The sequence below is a fragment of the Syngnathoides biaculeatus genome, chromosome 21 (assembly GCF_019802595.1).
Source record: "Syngnathoides biaculeatus isolate LvHL_M chromosome 21, ASM1980259v1, whole genome shotgun sequence".
NCBI classification, from domain to species: domain Eukaryota; kingdom Metazoa; phylum Chordata; class Actinopteri; order Syngnathiformes; family Syngnathidae; genus Syngnathoides; species Syngnathoides biaculeatus.
The window spans coordinates 5,052,125-5,076,745 of NC_084660.1; the positions used below are offsets into that span (position 1 = coordinate 5,052,125).

Consider the following 24,621-nt stretch of genomic DNA (forward strand, 5'->3'; position numbering starts at 1 on the left):
ACAATAACATACGATTTTATTGAATTTGGAGCGCCTTGATAAAATTACTTTGAAAGGGGATCTGGAAATCTCGTGTTTGCCGTTCTGCCTTGACGCGGGCAAAATTGTACAGTACATAACGTCACGATCAAAAGGAGTAAAAAAAAAAAAAAGACCGCAACATTTAAAGAGGGAGGAAAGGCATAAATAATGGAGATGAAAGGAAGCAAGGATGGTGTCAATGAATTGAGATGAAGGTATGAATAGAAGGAAACAAGGATGCATAAGAAAGGATGGAAAGATGGAACAAGCATAAAAAGGATGTAAGTTCTTGTACGTTGTCGATGTAAGAATTTTTTTGGGAGGGGGGGGGTGGAGAGGGTTACTTTAGTACAAAACTTGGATAGAAAAAAAAAATCATGTATTACAAATAACCTGCGAAAACATTTGATACATTTCAAAACTTTACCAAAAAAAAAAAAAAAAATCGTAAGAGATTGCAAAAAACACAACAAAGGTGATTCCTTTAATCATGGTGAATATCAAGCACAACAATTCAGATCTTCCTCCCTGAAATATTGTGAAACTGTACCCAAAAACACATCAAAATCCCAGTTAAAAAAAAAAAAAAGTTATTGACTTTAATACAGATAGTATGTACAATGAAGTATGTACAGAGAAGACAAAAACTTTCAGATCACAACTGTAGAATAATTACAATATTTTTCAGATGAAGATCAGTAGCCTCTGCAGAGGTATGCCACCACCACCACGTCACACTTGCGTCATGGTTAAAGACTTTTTTGTCTTTTTTTTAATAATAATAATACATAAACACACTGTACACAAAAATGATATCAGCTGAGAAGACGCGCAGTCCATGTCCGGCCGGGCCTTGAAAGCAGCGCCGTCACATTTTCGTGTAAAACGCGCCCCTGCCTAATAAAAGGTTGGGAAACACTGCTTTAAAGCAGACATTCTCAAACTTCCTGGGTCCAAGCCCGCCCCACCCGACAGGGGAGAAATATGTCCAAAAATTGTGTATTTTACGGAAATAACATCTGAATGTGTTTTGTACTGAAAAGAAAGTGACAAAGTTGTATTTGTTTCAAAATAAAACCCGTAATCCATACAACAAAGATGGAACTTTGTCAGCCTAAGAGGCCACCGAAAGATGCGGCCATAATTTGATATTAAATACATTTACCAAGAGCAGAAATTCCTATTTTAACAAGTTAATTAAATACAGCTTTATTCTCACAATACTTTTTCTTCTTAGCTTTGTTTGTCCAAAAAAAAAAAAAAAAAACTGCACTGTTTGAAACGATAGCGCAATTTAATTGCAATTTTGCGGCCCCTCAAGCTATGCCTGACGGGCCCCTCCGTGCGTCCGGTGACCCCAGTTTGAGAAGCGCCGCTTTGAAAAGGCCCGGCCGACGAGCTTTCCACATTCATGTTTGGTCATCCAAATGGCTCCCACATTAACGTTATGCTACTACACGTGCAGTTTGTCCACATCGCACCATTCCTGGCCTGCGACCCCCACCCCAAGGTCAAACGCCACTTTTTTTTTTTTTTTCTTTGGCTTTTTTGTGGCTACGGGTGCCTTTGATGGTAAAAGAGGAGAAGTGTGAGAGTAAATGGCCCCCACTACCCCAAATGAGGGGATTTAACCTGGAATGAATTCCTTGCATCCTCAATGTATGATTATTATGCTCACAGGACAGGGTAGGGTAGGGCACCTTTATATTACACAAAAGAGGCTTTTGCTGGTGCTTCCCAACTCACCCGTCGCCTTCGTCCCGGCTCAACAGACTGCGGCGGCGGCGGCGGCCATGGCGGCGCTCTCCCGCCGGCCCTGCTTCTTCAGCAGTTGGATGCGGTTGTGCACGTAGAACTTGATGGCCCGCCAGTCGCGCTGGTTGCTGACGAGCAGCGGGCACAGCTCCAGGCAGCGCTCGCAGTCGGCCTTGGCGGGCACGCGAAGCTCCACCAGATTGCGCTTGAGGTGCGTCTCCACGGCGACGCGCTCCGCCTCCGACCAGGGACGCTTCAGCACCCCCCGTTTTCCTGTGAGGCAAACACATTGGAGTGGATTTGTAGGGAAAACAGCAATTTTTTTTCCAAGTTACAAATTGAAAAAAAAAAAACATTTTAAAAAATGCCAAAGGAAAATTGAGCGAACATTGAAAGTGTAATTTCTTTTTCAATAATAAAAAAAAGGTTTGTTGATAAAATGTATAAACATTTGAACCTAAAAAAAAAAAGGACAAATATTGAAACTTCCATGCTCAATTATTTTGTGACTATAAAAATGGTAATTTAGAAATTCACAAATGCAAACATATCAGCTCCTTAAATCATTGTCCATTTTATCTCCATTTACATGTTTATTTTCCTTGAAAAAAAAAGCTGATAACTGCTGAATAATTCCTTTTTAAAATGGAAGAAAAACTTTGATTTGAATTTTTTTTTTTTTTTTAATTGACAAGTTGAAACTAAGAAAACATTTTGTACATATTAGCAGGAAGAAATAATTTGGGATCCACAAAATAATCTCAAAATGTCTAAGTAAATTAAAAAAAACAAAAGGTACACATGACGACAGAAACTAAGATCAGGGTGACACAAAGCAACTCTCGAGCTACCTGATTTGGGCGGGAGTGACCTCCTTTTCGGGGCGCTGGCAAGTGTCGGGCTGACTGCCGAAGGAGTTAGCGCCCTCTTCTTCTTCGGGGGTCTTCCCGGTCCTTTCTTCTTCACGACCACCTCCGCCTTCTCCGGCACTTCCTGCTTCACGTCCTCCGCCGCAGAGCCTTCCGAGAAGGAGTCGACAGAGTTGCCGGACATCACTGTGGGACACAAAAGATTAGAAGAGCACGGCTCGTGGTGAGTGATCCGGGTCCTGGGAAGCGTGAAATTTCATGCGACAAATACATAAACCAACAACTCTAGTCCTAGAGACACAGCCAGTGGACACAAACAGGTGGACTCCAAACCTAAACTTTAGGATTCAAATTCAAACGTCTTCAACAAGCAAGAAAAATCCCGCCGCCTCCGTTCAAGTTGAATCTTACCGTCCAACTCCAGACAGATGTGCTGCAGGCTCATACCACGGAACAGCACGCCTTCCTTCTCACCGTACAGAACCACACGCCCCACCCGGCCCATCAGCGCCGCATCCCGTGAGATGGAGGAGCAGTTTTGGGTCACGTGGTACTCGGTCTCGAGGAAGTTCTCCAGCCGCTTGGTGGCGCAGCCCGGGGCCTGACCCTCCTCCAAGAACAGGAGCTGCGTGAGAATGGCCACCTGCCGGCGGACCCGCGTCCCCGTGATCCCACCCGGGTTCTTGACGCCGCTCGCCCGTGCCAGGTTCCGGAGGAGGTCCGTGCCACGGAGCGGGGTGGCGGGGGAGTGATAGGGGCGGGAGAAGACGTAGGGGCTCTCGGGGTCCACGCCGACATCGGTGCTGGTTTGAAGGAGAAGGTCGAGGCAGGACTCGCAGTTGGGCGGCAGAATGAGGGGTTGGACGCGGCCACGCTTTCCCATGACGCCGACCCTCGGGAGGTGGGAGAGGACCCTGCGCTCAAAGGGCGACAGGAGGCCCTCGGTGCCGGAAGGGGAGCCGCCGCAGGAGCTCTCCTGGGGGGCGGCCCGCTTGCGGTAATCCAGGATAGTGAGCTTGGCCACTTCGCACTCGCGGTGGCGGTTGAAGAGGATGAGGAGCGAGAGGCTGGTGTGGCAGAGCTGGCGCCAGGCCTCGGCGGAGGGGGAGCGGCCCAGCGACAGGAAGGCGGCGTGCTGCTGCTGCCGCAGGTACACCACCAGCGAGGAGAGCGACGACAGCAGCGGAGACATATGGTGCCGGCGCGACCTGAAAGGAAGACAACGCTCGCTGAAAATTACCGCGCGACTTTCTATTACATTAGCATCGGACTAAAAACCGCCGCCAGACAAACTTTTAGTTTGCGGTTTATTTTATTTAACATTGGCGGTTAACACTTGAGGCATCACCACTGAATGTAGCGTTCGTGGAAATCAAGGAGTCATTTACTTGAAATAACACACGCACACTACAGGTTCATCTCAAGGTCACTTACTTTTAAGGGTACGTTTTCAAGAGTGGGATATAATGAGGGGTGTTGTGGATAGCTACAATTACAACTTTAAAATAATAATAATAATAATAATAATACAGGTCAAGTCAGGTTTCTCCACTTTGTCATCAGTGTTCGGTCACTGAAGGGGCTTGACTGGAATAATACACACCTAGACTGAGAATCTAACCTGGTGGTTTCTCCGTTCTTCTCCTCTGATGCGTCACCGTCTCCGTCCGCACTCAGATCGAGATCTTCCTCCGGATCGATGTCTGGCTCGGGCGTCGGAGGCGGAGCGAGATCCTCCTGCACCCGCTCAGCCTCCACTTTTTGCTGCTCTTCAACCTTCTCGCTCTTCATCCTGCGACCTCTCCTCGGAGGAGACGGCGGAGGAGGTGCGGGGCTCTTAACCCTCGGCGCCGCCAAAGGGGCGACGCACTTGGTGGTCGTCAACGGCAAGCCGGACGCCGCCTTCTTTTGCGCGGGCGGCGACAGGGAGAGAGAAAAAGAAACGGCGCCCGAGCGGGTGCCCAGAGATTCGCGCTCCTTGGTGAAGAGCGCGGGCGGCGCCACCGGTCCGAGGGAGGAAGGCTGCGGGACTGCAAAGGAATGACCGTGAGTCGTGGAGACGTGTGAAGGGTTGCCATTGGAGTGGGTGCGGAGGTGCGCCAGCTCCATGGCTGAGCGCACCTCGGGCTGGTTGGCGTGATGCTTCTCCAGGTGGCGCGACAAAGAGCGATAGTGGCGCCCGCAGTACATACAGTGCTGCCGCCGGCTCGCCGGGGTGCCACTGGAGCTGCCAATGTTTATGTTGATGTTATTGTTGATGTTGGTGGTCGGGGGGGCCAGGGCGCCGACCGCCTGCGTGTTTGACCTGCCAGGCGGCGCAGAGAAGGACGAGCAGGGGCGCCCCGGCCCGCGGGAGGAGGCGGCTGTGCTTTTCTTCTTGACGCTGACCGCAGTGTGGATTTTGCGCTTCTTCCGCCGGCGAAGCATCCGGCCCCGCATGTCCTCCATCTCCTCTTCCTCTTCCTCCTCCTCCTCCTCGTCGTCGTCATCCTCTTCCTCCTCCTCGTCCTCCTCGCGGTCCGAATCGCTGGGTTCGGAGTGGGTGAGCGGCGAGGATGAGGGCGACAGTGACCAGGAGGGGGTGAGGTAATCCGAAACGGAGAGCGACAACGAGTGGGGGCCCGCCTCCTCGTCCTGGTGGGTGCACGCACACAAGTGTCAAACTTTAGCATGATCAAAGTTTAAGAACTGAGTCCCTGAACCCAAATTACGGTCCTTGTTGTAAGTAGTCACTCAAGCACCCGGGCGCCTATTTTTTGGGAACTATCGTTTACCATGGCGTTTTCGCCCCAGTCTGTCAGGCTGTAGTCCACCGTGATCTCCTCCCCTTTGGCGATGTCTCGGATCGCTATGACGACCAGCCGGACCTGAGTCCCGCAGTGGACCTCCCGAATCCTGCAATTGGGCGGCGGGTGGAAGAGCACGGGTCCCCGCACGCCGGCCGCCCCTTCTTCGCCGAGCTCCGGGACGCTGGCAAGACAAAAAAAAAAAAAAAAAAACGGAGCTGTGAGTATTCGATAGACATCGGGTAGGGGGAGGCGGAGTCTGCGTAGTTACCATGGTAACGGGTCCATCCTTACCAGAGCTGAGCAGGATCTGCCAGGTAGTAGGGACTCCCAGGGGGAGGGAGGCCATCCTCGGCACCCTCCGGGTATTGGCCGTCACCTGGATGGACGGCACCATTAATATTGGCAGATACATCCCATATATTAAATAAGGGTTGCATACATTTTTATTCACCACAGAATGAATGATGCGTTTGAATATATTGTACAGCCCCACCTTGACTTGCAATTTTAATTTGTCATTAATGCAGTCCAACCACCCTAAACACAAACAATGTAATGTGTCTTAATTACAAGAAATAGCAGTCGACAGCTGTATGAAAACACACAGTGGCAAGATAATTAAATGCAAAGGATTAATAGTCAACGTGCTAGATTTCAATGGACGTCCTGCTGCTTGTTCTGCTCTGCGCGCCTCATATCAACACAAGCCTAAGTGCAAATTGCAAAAACCGGAAGCTCGTCGATGCCCGTTGTCATTGCCACGAAACCACACCTAAAAAATAAAAAAATATGGGGGAGGGGGGGGGGTGCTGCAAGCAAACAAGCGCATTTGGCCTCGTTTTGGGGAAATTTTACGTAACCTGCGGACTGACTGAAATTGCAACCTTGTGCATCATTCGCTGCTGCATTTGCATGACTCGTGGCTATCAATGGCAACATCTCAGAGGAAATGAATACAGAGGAGAGAAGTGTGTGTGAGTTTGAACTAACCAGGACTGTAGCTGTGCTCAGACATGCTTTCCTCCTCATCTTCCGTGACGTACGCTCGGTCGCATACCTTCACAGGGGTCCCCTTACGCTTTCTTCCACACATGCGACTGCGGGGGAAAAAAAAAAAGACAGATGTGAGTTCTCTAAAATGCAACATTTTGTGGCTTGATGGATGCTTGTGCGGAGTCTAATTTTCTCAAATGACTTTAATCTCACGTGACAAAGTTTTCTTTGATAACAAATCTTTCACATTTGTTCTAGTTTCATACATTTTTTTTAAATCAAAAAGTGTGGCTTCAATCTAATAAATACACACTAAAAACTCTCACTAATCGCACTGAACGTTTCATACAATCAACCACAAAGGTCATTTTCAGCACTGAATGGATGTCTGACTCCATAAGAAAGAGCGTTAAAGGGGGCTAAGACATTTCATTCATTCGCCCAATTTAAGGCATGTTTTGGATGTAGTCATGTCACGATTTGCGTATATAATAATAAAAATGTTCAGGGGGTTCAGCAACAAGCCCAGCTGACCAGGGATCAGTTTGAATCGACAGTAGCCCAGCAGATGTTCCCCACGGTATTTTCGATGCTAACGCCGCGGCTAACCGATTAGCTTCCCGGTCGCGTCAAAACATCAACTGGGCCAGTGGATGGGTGGTGGGGTTACACTGTGACCGAAGAGAGGCAGAAAGCGGTCGCTACGAACGGGACTGCGCCACCCCCACTCACAAAAATACCTTCAATGCGAGTTTTTCCTCATACAAATCTCAAATAAGAATGGGAAAGGGGGTGGCGGTGGAGGGGCTTTTACCTCGAGTCGAGATACGGTCAAGCTAACAAAGCCTGGTAAATACGAGGCGGGAGGATGTCAAAGCGGGTCCGGCCGAAGCCACTCACCCCCGCGGCGGAGGCGGCTTGCCGCCGTCCCCGTCGCTGTCGAGCGTCGGCGGCTCCCGGTAGTCGAAAGGCGAGCGTACATTTTCCGCCATTAGGACTGCCAGCCAGTGCCTTCCCTCTCGGTGGGGGCCCGACTCATTGCACATGCGCACAACATCCTTTCGCGGGCCGGTGTTGCTCCAATATAAATAAATAACAAAAGTGCACTTTCGCAACACACAAATACTTGCACAAAACTAAAAATACTTGTATTTTCACTCATTTAAATATAACAACATTTTTTTAAAATTAAGAATTCAACCCTATTTTTATTTTTTGCAACAGGATTTAAAAAAAAAAAAAAAAAACGCGGCTGGTTTTGTAACATGGTGACTTTTTTTTTTTTTTTTTTAATCGAATTTCTAACTCAGGACATTTTTCATTTTTCTCGCAAACCTTTTCCTAAAAAAAAAAAAAAAATTTCTTAAAATTGTGAGGCGCCGTCCAAAACGTAACTTGAGTATTGATTGCATTCTTTGTTGGAAAAAATAAGGAAACTGCATCTCATGATTTTTTTTCTCATTTAGAAAATGTATACTCTGTATTGTCAACATGACTTCACCCACCCCAATCAAAAATCTGAATTTATCCTTTTAACAATTACTTTTTTACTTTGATCTCTTAATTTATTCTTGACAACTTTGGGGGGAGTGGGAATGCAACTCCGATTTTTCCAAAAATATACACATCTTGTCTGTAAATTTTCACACTATGAAAATACAAATTTGTAATATGACTGTTTTACCAAAAAAATTACCATTCTCAGAATAATACTTTTTAAATTCATTACTTTTATCAGTTTTTTAAATTTTACAACAAAGTGCCTTCCGCCCCCCAAAAAAATGTCAATATGTACACCAGCTGAAGATGTGTAACGTGATTTATTTATTACGACCTCATAAAAATTGATCCGCGGCCCGTTTCGGGTCACCGATCCCCGAGGTTGGGAAACCTCTGGTGGTTCAAACAGTGTAGCAGCACATTCAAGTAGATCACGAGAAAACCATCCAAACGAAATCCATCTTTTTTGGATTCATGGAGGGGGAAAAAATAAAAAAATACAGTCACAGTTTGTCAGTCAGTCGTGTATTTTTGGCTACTTCTAGCAGTTAGTTCGGGAGCGTTAAATAAATAATAATAAATTAAATAGCACACAGAACGCTCGGAAGCCGGATCACCGCACACAAGCCTCACAGCAAACGTTTGCCAAGTGGAGGGCATTTTAGCACTTGTGGAGGAAATACCGTCTGGGCAAAGCCTTATTAAAGGAGCTCAGTTGTTAGTGAAGCAGCGTGCCGTTCCACAGGATTTTGGACAGTGACTGTTGAGTTAGCCTACCAGCAACACCAGCTCCGATTCCGACATTGCGGGGCAGAGTCCAAAGCATCAAATCGGATTGAGGGAAAACGGAATGTTAAATTCTTGAGAGTGGTCCAACTCCTATAAATAATAATATATCGGAGAATTGTGTTTGGAAGTGAACGGATTCAGAAAATGAACACCGCTGTAAAAACAGCGCGTTACGACCACCTACAACATTGTGGGGCGGACAAATGTTATGAAATGTGTGGAAATAAATAAATGGAAATGTTAAATTCATCCGTCCAAAGAGTGCAGAAATCAAAATAAGCTTAACGTGTCCCTTGCTGTAATGCTGAAGGTGGCGCGAGTGCAACGTTGTGGGACGGACGCATGTATTAAGTGTGACTCAAAAAGGTGATGATTTTGTCACGCCGCTCTCAAAGTGTCAATTTTAAAAAATGCTGCCTTACTACGGCAATCACATTTTGCGTGGTCCGTCTACATTGTTGTAGGACGGCCAAACATGCTCATGAACCTCTCCGACATTGTCAGTCAGAGATGTGCATTAGTATTGTCGTTTGGAATAGAAAGTTGTGGAGTGAGCGGCGGAACATAACGGGGATTGTCACTGTCCAAAGAGTGGCGCCGAAATCAAGGAATTCCGGTGGATTAGCGTGTTGTGAGTTTGTCGCTTTTGTGGGGCGTTTTCGCCACGTTAGGCGTCCCCTGTTCCTTCCCGCTCCGCGTGGAGGGCGTGGAGAGCTTGCGCAGCGTGGTCGGCCCAGTGTACCAGCTCCTGCAGCACGCGATGCGTCCACAGTTTGAGTCGGAAAGTCCCTCCGCCGCCGTCCGTTTCCTAGACAGTCATGGTTACATATTGGATTCGGTGAGACGGTGCACATTGCCGTGGGAGTGGGACGCACAGATGCTTTGGAATATGATAAAAAAAAAAAAAAAAAAAAAATTGTTAAATTCTTACAGCTCTCTGTGATACTAAAAGGTCAGCATGATTATCACGGTGGTCAGACGATAACGCCGCGGGAGGGACAGTAACCCTTCATTTCAACCCGCTCTGACAGTGTGAGCGTTTGTGGGTGCTCAGACTTCGACGTTGTGGGAAACCAGAGTGTAGGAAACGCGCCGGTAAAAAGACTGTACCTCATCACAGCGGATGTCCGGAGTGACGTCCAGCACGGTATCGTCGGTCTCCAACAGAGCTTTGGTGGTGCGAAGTAAATGCTCCAGCCGGATTCGTACGTTGTGGCGCAGGGTCTCGTAGTCCCCCTCCAGTTCGCCCCACTCCTCCTCGGCCCGGGCGATGGCGCAGTGCAGCAGGCCCAGGCACTGGCGCAAGGCGCCGTGCAGCAGCCGCACCCCTTCCTCCGGGTCCGGCTCCTCGGGGCTCGGGCTCAGGGACACCAGGCGCCCACCTTCGGGGGGGGACTCTGACAAGAAGGTCTCTTGCTCCGTCTGGAAGTGGTTCATATTGATTATTATATGGATCATGGCACAAAAATACACAATCCATTAGTGAGACTGGGGGGGGGGGGGGGGGGCCTTGCTTTTAGCCTGATTAATGTCCACATCCTGGTGTACGCACGCAGGACACTTCGGGCCCACGAGAGAGTTTTAGCCCAAGGCAGAATGACAACAATTTAAATGATTCGCAATTTTGCGTCAATCCCCCAATTAATGTATACAGGACACAAATCCAATTAAGCAGCAATCTAATAAAATCTTAACCATTTTCTTTGCATTATTCTTAATATGAAACCATCATTTAAAATTTAAATATTTTTGTCAAGGTTTCTGCATCGGTGCAAAACGGGGCTTTTTTTTTTTTTTTTTTTTTTAAACGGTATCTTTGAAGCTTTTACATTTAAATAAAAAAATGTTAAGTGATAACTATTGAATTTAATCTTAAATAAAACAAAACTATGTACTGTACATAAAATACATTGAATAAAAAATATTTACAAGACTTCACTATTTCATTCTTTCCCTAAAATATAAATATGCAAAAGTTTGTCGATGTGAAAAATAAAATCGCATTGAAAACATATTTGACTAACACACCCTTATTAAATTGGTCCATAAAATAATGCAAACAACTATTTTATCATGTGCAAAAATCTTGAAGTCTTCTCAAAATATAGACAAAACCTAAGAAAAAAAATGCAGATTCAAAACCCTAAAATTAAACATTTATCAAAAGTACAAAAAATATCAATATGGAAAAATGTTGTTTTACATTTACATTATTATGATTATAGATATTTTAAATTACACAAACATCGTGAATATAATTACAATGTAGGAAAATATTTAACACATTTAGTCAAGTTTGAAAATATAAGTTACAAAAATGATGAAATTAAATTAAAAAAAATATATTATTTTTTAGTATTGATCAGAACCCTAAATAAACAGTAAACAGCAAAAACATCTGGAAAAAATATGGACGAAAAAAATCTGAATTAAAATCAATATTGAACAGGACCCCTCCCATCTCTATTTGAATCAGGGGCCAGGGAAAAAAACAAACAAACAAAAAAAAGGTGCATCCGTATCAAATTTATGACAAATTTTGAAGCATTGCGCATCTGAAATCTACAACCCACAGTCGTTCACGTTCAATGAACCGCACCAAAAGAGTGCGCTCCAACGACGGTACGGTACGATTGGGTTTGTGGCTGTACATTGTTCATCCGACTCAGCAAAAGCGAGACTCACATATAACTGGAGCAAGCGGCTGCATTCGTAGTGCAGCAGCCGGGCGAGGGACAGCGCTCTCCCCGTCGCCGAGTCACCATGCGCGGCCGTGTCCGGCGAGGTAACGCTGCCCTGCTCGGCCATTCCGCTGCCCGCACTCGACGCTGAACAAGCCGCTACAAAGCGCTCCGACCCACCCACCGAGGAACGATTGCCAGGAGGTGCTCGTTTCCGTGCTCCGGCCCCGAGGGCGAGAAGACAGCGTGTCGGTGCCGGAGGGGACGCTAATTGGTTCCGGCGAGCACAGGCGACCGGGGGGGGCTTTTTTAGGGGGACGCACCGAAGAGCGGCCCACCCGGGCAACAATGCCGAACACGCGTCGCATTGGCGTCTTTTGTCCCTCAACTTTTACACCATTTTAGTCGAAGACCGAAACGAGGAAAATTAACATTTGTTCGTTTGTTTATTTTTTCAATTAATCGATGAACATCTAATGACTTTTCAAAATAGATATTTCTATCTGGTGTGACTGGAAAAAAATGCAAACAACAAATGAAACCATTTTTATTTCTCATTCATCCGACCCTCCCTTTGTATTTTCTTTGCATCTACCATCTATTAGGTTTTTCTGACATTTCACAGATATCAAATTCGAGATGGAAAGGGGTTAGGGTTATTTTATTAAAAAAAAACATTTCATAAAAGTAACTTTCATCAATACAATTATTGACCTTTATTTGATATCTTTTACTTTTGTAAGTTATATATCTTTAGGAGAAGATCTTGTTACATTTCTTTATTTTTGCACCTTGTAAAACATATTTGTCATTATTATTATCATTATAGTATATTCATTATCATGAGTTGAAACTCACCTTTACCACCAGGTGGTGCCAAAGACCAGGTTACGTTTCGAATCCAGCTTTTGGTTGCTCGCCACACCTAAAATGGTAATGAGGCGACAAAGATACACTTGACGATGCTTTTGTTTGTAGATACAAACACACACAAAATGGAAGAATGGCAAATACTGCAGAAATTAGTGCACTCCACGGATAACGTTAAAGCTTAACGCCAGAGATAGCATACGGCCTGCTAGCTGCTCTACAGAATGTAGTCGACAATAGTAGTCAAGGTAGTGGGGGGGGGGGGGGGGGGGGGGGTCAACGGATAACAAAAGCTCCTAGACCTTGCAGTCGGTGAAGTCTTCTTGTGAAGTTGATTACACATGCTGTAACCTTGCCAGATAGCATGGGTTATGGCTACCTAGCTAACCTTCTCCTCGCGTTACCTGTACGTTATCAAGAACATTTCTACACCGACCACAACATGATTGAAACGTCAGACAAGAATCCAGAACTCTTATCTCCTGATGGCTAAGTTTGGCTGCTTGAGCTACTAGTCGATGAACTGGCCATTTTTGGCCAATCTATTACTCGGACTAGCTTGCTGCTAATCCAAAGGTAGTACGGTCCAAACATCCAACAGGGAATCTCGACCCCAAACCCAGAATGAAAGTGGAGTCGAGCTACCTTATCCGCCTCGTTGCTACGATATATCAATGGTAACATGGTCCTCATCTCAAAACCAAACTTCAAAAGGCAGTGGAGTCATCCAGCTGGTGTGACTTGGAGGCTTGCCGGCCAACTCTGGAACCGATTGTCCAAATTTTGAACAGGAATTCAGAATGGACACTCCCAAAGGCAGTAGTCGACTGCTAACCTTCGCTGCAAGATTTAGTTGTCGGTTAGCTACTCTACAATTAGCCGGCTAGCTCCTATACTGACTAACATAATCCAAATGTCAAAAGAGAATCATGTCATCCCCAATCAGCACAGTTACACATCATCATTTCTGAGTGTTGTCTCATGTTGCTGCTTTCATTGCTCAACTGGACACATCAGTTATCTCAAACGTTGAGATTTCTCATCAGAAATCACATTGTTTGAGCAATATTGTTTCCATATTTTCCACAGAGGAAGAAAATGACAAAAAAAAAATGTGATGTGATATTATTTATGATTATGTGTTGTTTAGCTGCGTGACCCTTTCCTGTTGTCAAAAACGCCAGTGAGAAAAAAAATGAAAAGTACATCTTTCATAACATTAAACATTTCCATTTTGTGGAAGACACTTGGCTAAAATTTTACCTTGTCTGGGTGTAAGTTCATACGGACAACATCAGGGAAGCAGGGGATCCGGACTGGCTTGAGCCTCCACAGGTCTGCCTACGTTGACTTCGTTTACAGGAGTTTACACATTTTGCAGGTTCCTTGGGATCATAACTTCCAATGTTCATGCCTTCCTCCTCCTCCTTTCCTCTAAGTTCCTAATTTCTGCCTGTGTAGTACCAACGGTCACCTTGGAAACGGTGGTCCCAGCTCTTTTCAGGTCATTGACCAAGTCCTGTCGCGTAGTCCTGGGCTGATTCCTCACTTTTGTAAGGATCCCTGAGACCCCACGAGGTGATACCTTCCATGGGGCTCCACTCCGATTTGAGATTGACCGCCATGTTTAGCTTCTTCCATTTTCTAACGATTGCTCCAACAGTGGACCCTTTTTCACAAAGCTGCTTGGCAATTTCTCTGTAGCCCTTTCCAGCCGTGTGGAGTTGTACAATTTTGTCTCTGGTGTCTTTGGACAGCTCTTTGGTCTTGGCGACTTTGAGTCTTCCTGATTGTACGGGGTGGACAGGTGTCTTTCTGCAGCTACTGACCTCACACAGGTTAATACATGGATTGGAGGTGGACTTTCAAAGCTGGACTAGGTGTAAATATACGTATTTGCAGCTGTATTACACAAATAAATCATTAAAAAAAATGATACATTGTGATTTCTGGATTTTTTTTGTTTTTAGATGATCTCTCTCACGGTGGACACGCACCTACGATGAAAATTTCAGACCCCTCCGTGATTTCTAAGTGGGAGAACTTGCAATATAGCAGGGCGTTCAAATACTTATTTTTTTCACTGTGTAGCCCAAGCGATGTGAAAGTTGGATTCCGAGCCACCTGCGGTGCCGTTTGAGCTTTCGCGCTATTCCCTCCACTGTTGAGGTTCATTGCCCACGGTGAATAGGAGGGGGAAGACCGATCCGGTGGCAATCCCTCTCTCAAGGTGCCACGACGGTGTGACCCAGTCTCTGGTCCTGAAACAGCCTCCCAAGTAAGTGCCGATGATTCTATTTATTTGTTCTCTGAGGCGCTGGCCAAGTCCAGCCACACGACTGTCAGTGTGGCTTTCTTTGACCCACATTTTTGACCGCTTCCTTCACCTCCTTCCAAGTGTTTTGTTGGTGACGAGCATGGCAGTCTGTGGTTCCTTTGAGATTTCTGGATTCTCTCAGAGAAGTAGACCCAGAGAATTGTTCCATTTCAGTCTCTAAAATTCTGAATGCTCGAGTTTTTTGGCCAAGCCTTCTTTGTAAAATTTCGCAGGTGCGCAGGTTCCTTTTTTAGCTGTCACGTGACATCAATGTACCTTCGAAAGGAAAAAAAAAAAAAAAAAACAAATGAGAAGAACCCATTGTTAGGATCGTAGGCATGATGACGTAGTCAGCCAGCGCAAGACTGGTCGCGAGACAATCTGCAGCATAAATCAGATATTAATCTGGAGGTAGACACCCAACCATGCGGCAAGTCAGTATGCCAGACATGTGAAATATGTCTTTGTGTTGGGTGTTGAAAAAAGACAATGCCTCAGAAAACTTTGCAAGAAGTAATTCATGAATCGCCGAGACAAAACTTAACCTCAATATTGTTTCCACAAAACAGACCAAATGGAAATACTGTAGAAAACGGAAATAATTGATTATGAATAAGGTTTATTAACTGTATAGGCCAAAAAAATCATGACAATATTTTCACCTTTCACCCTGGTCTCTAATTTCAATTGTCAAGTGTGAAAAGAAGTTAACCATTTTCAAGAAAGGAACATTCTGTACCAGGCTATTCAATTTCTTAATTAACAAATGAATATTATTATTATTATTCATATTTATGATTTCCAAAATTTGACTGAAAAAAGGGTTTTAAAAAATTGAGATAAATTCATATTTTTTGGAAAAAAAAGAAGTCATGATTAAAATTGTTTTTAAAACAGAACGTTTTAACTAAAAAGTTTTAAAAATAAAATATGAACAAGTTCTGCCCACTGCAAAAAATTGAAATATCTACATCAAAACTAAAATTATAACAATTAAAACATTAGGCAATAGGTGTGATGAATCTCTTTGGGCAAAATAAAAAGAAAATGTAAAAAAAAAAAAAAGGGGGGAATATTTCTGCTCAAAAATGAATTCTTATTGAAAAGATGAGAACATCCCGTGTCAGGGAACCTTTTCCACAAATTGCAGCTTTAAAACCGATTTCGTTTCAACGGAAAAGGAGAAGGAAACAAACTTCACAATCGTACGGCTCACAAGGTGTATTTTTGGCTCGGACCGTCACGCTTCAAAGTACCGGTGTGACGTTATGGAGCGCACGCCGCCACGGATGACACATAACAATTGCCCTCTTCCATCCACCCCTACGACAAGCCGACAAGACAAAAATGTCTCAGAAAGAAAAAAAAAAAAAAGAAAAAAGATCCACTGATAAGACACTCCTTGAGAAATGTGTGTGTGTGTGTGTGTGGGGGGGGTGAATTCGTTCTGAAATTCTTACATTTTTGCACTTTCCTCAGTTGAATCAAATGTTTTTTAAACGGTTTCATTCATTAAACACAAAAATATGTATAGATTCAAAGTTACCTGATTGAAGAATTTGAAACGGGGCGGCATACTTTTGTGCTTTTCCTGCAAGGGTCCCGGTTTCTGTCACCGCCTGTCTGTCGTCTGTGTGGACACCAAAACTGTGAATTCAACAGGCAAAAACCATGATTACATTTGCGGTTCAGCTTTTCATTTCTTAGTCATTACATATGCATGTTTTTGCATTTCATAATTGTCGTTATGTACAACATGTGCTGTTTTGCTACACGGGTGCCCCAATTGCAACTGCATGGCATGTCAGTGCAATTTCCTCATGTCAAGTTACCAATAAAACAGTAAATATTACATTTATCTGTTTAATCTTGTAATGTCTTTGATGGAATCCATATGGATGGGTGTTATTTGCCTTCCTGTTTTTATTGTGTCACAATCCGTGTTTCACAAATGAATATTTCTCACGACAAATTCATCAGTAAGAAAAGGAATTTATTTATCTTGGACTTTTCTTCCTTCTTTCTGCACACTATAACGCTCCATCTTTTGCAAAACTTGAATTGTTGCAACAAAAGCCCCCCCGCTGCCCCCCCAAAAATAAAAACAAGTGTGGCAGGTTTTGACGCAGAGTTGGTTTATGCAGGAGGAAGCAACGTAAGAGGAATGCTTCCTTTGTTGTTTTGGGATGGAGACGGGGTCCTGTGCAAAGACATGCTAGTGGTTTGGGCAGTTTTGTTCCTTTTGTTTTTTCCGTCAGCATCACTCCATGCCATCAAACCTTTTGCACGATTCATGAGGCACGTCACTGCCTTTCACCTTCCTGCCTATATATACGTATTCCTACAAAGGCACGCAACCGCATTAAGGATGAGGAACTTGACGGGGTGAAGAAAACCACGCACATCTGCTTTGTAATAATTCACGTAAAAGTACTTAAAAAAAAAAAAAAACAGGTAGAGGTGAGTCCTTTTTTTTTCATTTCAAGTTCACATACAACATTTTTACTTTGTAAATGTAGCCAAAATTGGTATGGTTAAAAAATACTTTGACAGAATTTTTTTTCCCCTTGAAGATCTGATTGTGTAAACCACTATTTTTTATTTTTTTTAAATATTTTGTTGTTATTTTTTTCTGTAATTGGGTAAGTTTATTTTATTTTCATTTTTACACTGACAAGTGAATAGAAACGTTATGATTTAAAAAAAACAGAACAGAATTAATGTTTTTAATTTTTTTTCTCCAGATTATTTATAAATCTCAGACTGAGTAGAGGTAAGTAGTTGTCGCCGAATTCACCATGACTACTCATCAGGTCTCGTCATTTATCAAGCAACGATTGTAAACGAGAAGTAGTAGAGAAAAACAAATGTAATACAGTCAAAATTAATCAATCAATTAATAACATATGAAGAAATTATTTGATTTCAAAAAAAAAAAAAAATCACTGCAATGTAGTGGAGGCACGGTGTAGCTGTAGAGCATTGGTCTCACATTTCTGAGGACCAGTGTTCAAACCGTGGCCACGCCTGTGTGGAGTTAGCATGTTCTCTCCGTGCTCGCGTGGGTTTTTCTCCGGGAACTCCAGTTTCCTCCCAGATCCAAAATACATGCATTCATTCAAGATTATAAATTGCCCGTAGATGTGATTGTGAGTCCGACTGTTTGTCTTGAAGTGGCCTGCGATTGGCTGGCAACCAGTTCAGGGTGTACCCCGCCTCCTGCCCGTTGACAGCTGGGATAGGCTCAAGCCCACCCGCAACCCTTGTGAGGATAAGCAGCTCAGAAAATGGATGGATGTATGTCTTGCAATACCTGAACAATCCCGCCCAGTGCCAGTCTGAGGGAGCGTGAAAGGACTTCCTCTATGGTATCAGATTGAGTAGACCGTAGACTAGACAAACTGACGGGCAGTTGGGATTGGCTCCAGCACTTTCGCGACTTTTGTGAGGATAAGCGGGTCAGAAGATGGAAAGATAGATGAACTGCAATATAGTGTACTGAGAAGGAAATATGACGTAAAACTACAAATATGGGTTCAGAAAGTAAATTTTTTTTTTAGACATATCTAATGTTAGTCTTCACAAGTTTTTATCCATCCATCCAATTCTGTACCGCTTATCCTCACAAGGGTCGCCAGAATGCTGGAGCCTATCCCAGCTATCAACGGGCAAGATGTGCGGTACACCCTGAACTGGTTGCCAGCCAATCGCAGGGCACGTGGAGACAGACACACCTAGGGGCAATTTAGAGTGTTCAATTAATGTATGTTTTGGTAATGTTGGTGGAAACTGGAAAAATGACATTCTTTATTGGAAAAACAATCGCATTCTGATTAATTCACACCAAAAAGCACCAGAATTGAAATCAATTTATTGTACGTTCACATTTTGCAGGTTTAAACAGAAACAATGAGAGCTGCATCAGGGTTATCAGCTTTGCTGCTATTTTTCGGTAAATATGCCATTTCTGTGTTATAAAGCAAATGATTAGGACCGTATGAGTAGCCAACTAATCTTTCTGATCTTCACGCTAGCTTTTGTTACCGCAGCTGGGACAAGCACAAGTCCTGCAACAGGACAAACGCAGGTACCAACAACCTCTGTGCCTGTGACAGTAACTGGAGCACCAACAACCACCGCAGGCACAACAATGACTGCAGGTGCTACAACAATTAAAGTTGAGACAACAAACACAGTTGCAACAACAACTGCAGGTCCCACAACGACAGGAGGTACGACGGAGACCACAGGTGTGACGATGACTGTTGGCGTGAAAACAACCGCAAGCCAGACAAACACCATAGCTGCGACAACAACTGGAAGCGTGACAATGACTCAAGGGCCCACAGCAACTGAGAGTTCCACAACAACCGATGGTGCTACAACGGAGAAAGGTGCCACAACATCTGAAGACGTGACTACAACTGGAGGTGCCACATCAGCTGGATTGGCAACAACAATCATAGGTGCCACAACAACAGGAGGAGCGACAAAAACCGGAGGGACAACAATGACACCAGGTTCCACAACAATTGGAGTACAAACAAACAACGTTGCAACAACAAGTGCAGGTGCCACAACAACTGGAGGTCCCACAACGACAGGAGGTACGACGGAGACCACAGATGTGACGATGACTGTTGGCGTGAAAACAACCGCAACCCAGACAAACACCATAGCTGCGACAACAACTGGAAGCGTGACAATGACTCAAGGGCCCACAGCAACTGAGAGTTCCACAACAACCGATGGTGCTACAACGGAGAAAGGTGCCACAACATCTGAAGACGTGACTACAACTGGAGGTGCCACATCAGATGGATTGGCAGCCACAATCACAGGTGCCACAACAACAGGAGGAGCGACAAAAACCGGAGGGACAACAATGACACCAGGTTCCACAACAATTGGAGTACAAACAAACAACGTTGCAACAACAAGTGCAGGTGCCACAACAACTGGAGGTCCCACAACGACAGGAGGTACGACGGAGACCACAGATGTGACGATGACTGTTGGCGTGAAAACAACCGCAAGCCAGACAAACACCATAGCTACGACAACAACTGGAAGCGTGACAATGACACAAGGCCCCACAGCAACTGAGAGTTCCACAACAACCGATGGTGCTACAACGGAGAAAGGTGCCACAACATCTGAAGATGTGACTACAACTGGAGGTGCCACATCAGCTGGATTGGCAGCAACAATCACAGGTGCCACAACAACAGGAGGAGCGACAAAAACCGGAGGGACAACAATGACACCAGGTTCCACAACAATTGGAGTACAAACAAACAACGTTGCAACAACAAGTGAAGGTGCCACAAATACTGGAGATCCCACAATAACAGGAGGCACGGCGGAGACCACAGGCGTGAAAACGACCGCAACCATGACAAAGGCCGGAACTGCGACAACAACTGGAGGCGCGACAATGACTCAAGGGCCCACAGCAACTGAACGTTCCACAACAACCGAAGGTGCTACAACAGTGAAAGGTGGCACAACATCTGAAGATGTGACTACAACTGGAGGAGCCACGTCAACTGGATCAGCGACAACAACCAGAGGCATAACAATGACAGGAGGTGCAACATCAACCGAAGTTGCAACCACAACCAGAACAGGAGCAATAACCGGCGGTGCTACAACAACAGGTGCAGCGACAAAAAACGGAGGTACAACAATGACCGTAGGCATGACAAAGACCGCTGGAGCGACGACAACTGTTGGCGTGAAAGCAACCGGAACCACAGGCATACCTGTCCATTTGACACCAATTGCAAACGTGACAATGACCGGAGGTACGACAACGCAAAGAGGTGCGACAATGACTGGTGCTATCGCAACAGCTGAAAAAGTTACCACTACCAGAGGTGTCACAACAACTGGAGGTGTAACAACCACCAGAGGCGGGATAACAACAAGGGGTGCGACAACAAAAGGAGTACCAATAACAACCAAAGGTGTAACAACAGCCAACGGGAGAACAACAAGTGCAGGTGCGATCACAACTGCAGGTGCAACAACAACTGGAGGCGCAACAACAGCCAGAAATTTGACAACAACCAGAGGCATGACAACGACTGGAAAAGATGGAACAACTAGAAGCTCAACAGCTGGAATAGCAGCAACAACTGCAGCTTCAAACACAACAGGAGGCGCAACAACAACTGTTTTAACAACAACTACAATCACAGTTGTGACAACAACTGGCGAAACAGGCGTAAACGAAACGACTTCCACAACTACAGCAATAACGACCACCAGAACCCCCACACCCCCTCCGGTGGTTGTTGTTGTTGTTGTGGCAGTAGTGGTGGAACCATACGTACCAGAACTGGCAGACTCAAGCAGTCCACAATTCATTGCCCTCGCTCAAAGAATCTTCGTAGTGGTGAGTATAATCTTGGTTGGGTGTTTCATAGTAGAGTGTAACTGGAGTTCACGTTTGTTTTCTTGACACAGTACGACGTCATATACAGAAGGAGATACAGAACCTACAGTCGCTGTATCGTCAGAGGCTTCAGGTAACATCGCCCAGAATCGATGCCCATGTCACCGTGTAACAATATGAGTAATACATGGCTACCGTAGGCCTGCAGTACTCCGGGCGCGAATGGATGGCGTTGAGGCCGAAGTGGACATCGAGTTTAACAACACCACACCAGGACAAACAATTCCCAGCTCAGCCGCCGTAGCCACTACCTTACAAGAGGAAGTGACCAACCCTAATAACACGTTCAACCTCACCATTGACGAAGAATCCGTAAAAGCTGATGGTAAGCTAAAATTTACCCCGTCCAGACCCACGTCTGTGTTCAGCCACTAAATCCACCCAAATTGATATTTACAGTGAAAAACACGACAACCGTCACACCGACGACAAGCACTGCCACTGCTGAGCCACTCAGAACAACAGCTGTAGTCCCACCAACAACAAAAAGTGCGACAACAACTGCAGGTTCAAATGCAACGGGAGGTTCAACAACAACAAAGGGTGCAACAACAACGACCACCGCAGCCCCCGCACCCCCTCCGGTGGTTGTTGTTGTTGTTGTGGCAGTGGTGGTGGAACCATACGTACCAGAACTGGCAGACTCAAGTAGTCCACAATTCATTGCCCTCGCTCAAAGTATCTTCACAGTGGTGAGTATAATGTCTGTTGGGCGTTTGATTGTCTAGTGTAACTGGAGGTAACGTTTGTTTTCTTGACACAGTATGACGTCATATACAGAAGGAGATACAGAACCTACAGTCGCTGTATCGTCACAGGCTTCAGGTAACATCGCCATTGAGATGACGCAGATGTCGTCGTGAAACAATGTCAGTTATACATTGCTAACGCAGCCCTGCAGGGGACGAGACGCGAATGGAAAACGTTAGGGCGGAAGTGGACATCGAGTTTGACAACACCACAACGCCAGGAGAAACAATTCCCAGCGCAGAGGAAGTGGCCGCAACGTTACGAGAGGAACTGGCCAACCCCTACAACACATTCAGCCTCACCATTGACAAAGATTCCATAGAAGGCTTTGGTAAGCTACAATACATCCCGTCCGCAAACACTTCTGAACTCGTCTGCTAAATGTCCCCCGATTGATGCTTTCAGTGAAAAACACGGCAACCGTTGCACCGACCACCGCCGAGGCGCCTACAACGCCCGAGGCGCTTACAACGCGCCGGGTGACGTTCCGATCGGCGGGGGAGCAGTTCACCGCAGACCTGTTGAATTCATCTTCCGCAGGATTTATCAGTCGAGCCTCCATTATCGGGATAACGGTAAATCTTTTGAAAATGAAAGATTGACAGCTCAGAAGTGATGAAAATGCCAATCCTGCTTTCTCTCTCGTCGTATTTCGTCGCGTTACGACTTTCTTCTTTGCTCGTGTTGCCGCAGCTTGAACCTCGCTACAGAATCGCATTCACGTCGTTCCGCACATTGACGGTGGTTTCGTTCAGGTCAGTTGTCGTTTCAGGCACCGACGACGACGACGACGACGGTAATACACATGAATATCATTGAGTCTTTTCCATTTGCCAGTAATGGCTCCGTCTTTAACAACATGGACCTGGGGTTCGTGTCCAGCGCCGTGCCCAACAGCAGCGCCATCGCGAACGTTTTGGTGGAGGCCGCGCCCTTCATCACGGCCTTCAACATCGACATCTCGTCCATTTTTGTGGACGGCGCCCGTGAGTTTTTCAAAAATTGATATCCAAAATTGGTCCGGGGTTCCCGTTGGGGTTTATTCAATCAATGACTTGACTTGCATTTACTTTATTTTGATTTCTTTTTTGTAGAAGTTTCAAGTGGAGCGAGCCACAAAATGAGCCTCATCAGCGCCTCCTGCCTGGTGGTGTTGTCATGGTTACTGGCAAACCAGGAATAATTCATTCATTCATGTGAGGCTGAATATGACAATATATCACATGGACTAATTTTTTAATATCATGATACAAGACTTGAATTTATTGTCACAAAATTACGACATTAACCTTTTCAAATGCCAACATCAGCTTTCTAAAATGAAAACAATTTGGTCGAAAACCCAATTAAATTTTATTTTTTTATTTTTATGCAATTGTCTGGTAGTTTCACATTTTAAAGTGACGATTTATGAATTTCTATTGCAACTTTTTTTCATCAACGTTACAATTTAAAATGTGGAAATTCAGTTTTTTTCCCTTTGTAAAATCCCCCAAATTGTTTCGTATTTAAATAGTCTGGTGTCATTAAGGCATTAAATGTGAAAATGATGACATTTTTCTCTTCTAATGACAATTATTTTCCAGCTTCTTTAATATCAACATTGATTAATAATTGTGCTTTTCTTGTCAAATGACATTCTTTTCATAGGCTACGGTGGAATTGTGGTCACGTTCCAATTAAAATATGACGGGCTCAGGGCCCAACAAATTTTTTAACTGTAAAATTGCCTCACAGTTCGTATCAATTAGTTTACATAGATGGCTAAAACCTCTTTGGTGCATTCACACCTTGACACCGTGACAAATTGCTAAATTATTACCTTGTGCTTGTATTGTTTTGATGATAAAAATAAAAACATTTATTTTAACCACCTGTGTTAGTTTCCTTTCACCTTGCACCTATTCGCAGCAGATTGTTTTAGAAACGCTCGAGCGGGCGGATTGCCGGTGAACCGGTATAACTTGCAGAAAACAAAACATTCTGAATTTCCGTCTGAAGGAGAGAACCAGCCTCCATGAAGTGCAATTTAAGATGGAGCATATTGTGGGTTTTTATCATATATACAATTAAGTTTGTCCATTTCAGACAAGTCCAAACTTTTTTTTTTTTTTTTTTTGGGAGAAAAAGCTGTGATTTTTTTTTTTCCTCAAAGTATTGCAACTTTATTGTCCTGAAACGTGAATGAATTTTCTTTTTCAAATTTACAGTATTTTTGGAAAATTACATTTACAATTTAAAATACAAAAAATATCCACTTGGTTTTCTTGAACAGTTATTACATTATACAACAACTTAATTTGTTTCCTTGTTTCACTGGAAATTGTGACTTTCCATCTTATCACTTAAAAAAAAAAAACTTTGCAGAAAATACAACGAATACAAATATAATAATCCACTTTCCCAATGTCAATGGTCTCACAACCCATACCACAAGGAAAAACCAGAGTGCTTGAAATTGTCGGTTCTCCAACCCACCCCCACCCCCATCTAAAGCACAGGTGTCAAACTCAAGGCCCGGGGGCCAGATCCGGCCCGCCACATGATTTTATGTGGCCCACGAAGGCAAATCAACAGTTTCAAAATCCAGGATTCTTGTGAAATATGTCCCATTATTTCAAATCGTCATTTATCGTAAATGATAATGTTGAGCATTTTTGTGTCACCAAGCATAAGCAATGGTTGAAAACCCCGTAACGCTTCATTTCTGATTCCAAAACTAGGTCATAAATTTCATTTGTGAATATGATGAGGCAATTCTATGGTTTCACCATAAAGGGCCTCTGAGGTAAATCATGACTACAATGTGGCCCGCGACAAAAATTAG

At 44.5% G+C, this 24,621-nt stretch overlaps 2 protein-coding genes and 1 long non-coding RNA gene across 5 annotated transcripts; 2 read left to right on the top strand and 1 right to left on the bottom strand.

The window, feature by feature from the left end:
• Positions 1–332: 332 nt before the first annotated feature.
• On the bottom strand, positions 333–7,498 carry LOC133494777 (uncharacterized). 3 transcript variants are annotated; one of them, XM_061808929.1, is made up of 8 exons: positions 7,328–7,498; positions 6,425–6,531; positions 5,703–5,810; positions 5,420–5,615; positions 4,267–5,279; positions 3,057–3,853; positions 2,628–2,831; positions 333–2,049 (listed from the first exon to the last, which is right to left on the bottom strand). In XM_061808929.1, exons 3-8 carry the CDS (start codon positions 5,717–5,719, stop codon positions 1,787–1,789), a joined length of 2,490 nt encoding a protein of 829 aa, XP_061664913.1. In that variant the 5' UTR covers positions 5,720–5,810; positions 6,425–6,531; positions 7,328–7,498; the 3' UTR covers positions 333–1,786. The 3 variants fall into 3 exon arrangements, with proteins under 3 accessions (XP_061664913.1, XP_061664914.1, XP_061664912.1); XM_061808928.1 differs by having other exon boundaries at positions 334–2,049; positions 5,726–5,810; XM_061808930.1 differs by lacking the exons at positions 6,425–6,531; positions 7,328–7,498 and having other exon boundaries at positions 5,703–5,828.
• Positions 7,499–16,955: 9,457 nt separating this feature from the next.
• On the top strand, positions 16,956–19,373 carry LOC133494621 (uncharacterized). The gene is made up of 4 exons (XR_009793339.1): positions 16,956–17,044; positions 17,329–17,357; positions 18,479–18,536; positions 18,619–19,373. It is a non-coding gene; the product is annotated as an uncharacterized LOC133494621 (long non-coding RNA).
• Positions 19,374–21,812: 2,439 nt separating this feature from the next.
• On the top strand, positions 21,813–23,663 carry LOC133494724 (uncharacterized). Its single transcript, XM_061808808.1, has 6 exons — positions 21,813–21,869; positions 21,938–22,125; positions 22,200–22,369; positions 22,488–22,549; positions 22,632–22,780; positions 22,889–23,663. Exons 2-6 carry the CDS (start codon positions 21,960–21,962, stop codon positions 22,975–22,977), a joined length of 636 nt encoding a protein of 211 aa, XP_061664792.1. The 5' UTR covers positions 21,813–21,869; positions 21,938–21,959; the 3' UTR covers positions 22,978–23,663.
• The last annotated feature ends 958 nt before the right edge of the window (positions 23,664–24,621 follow it).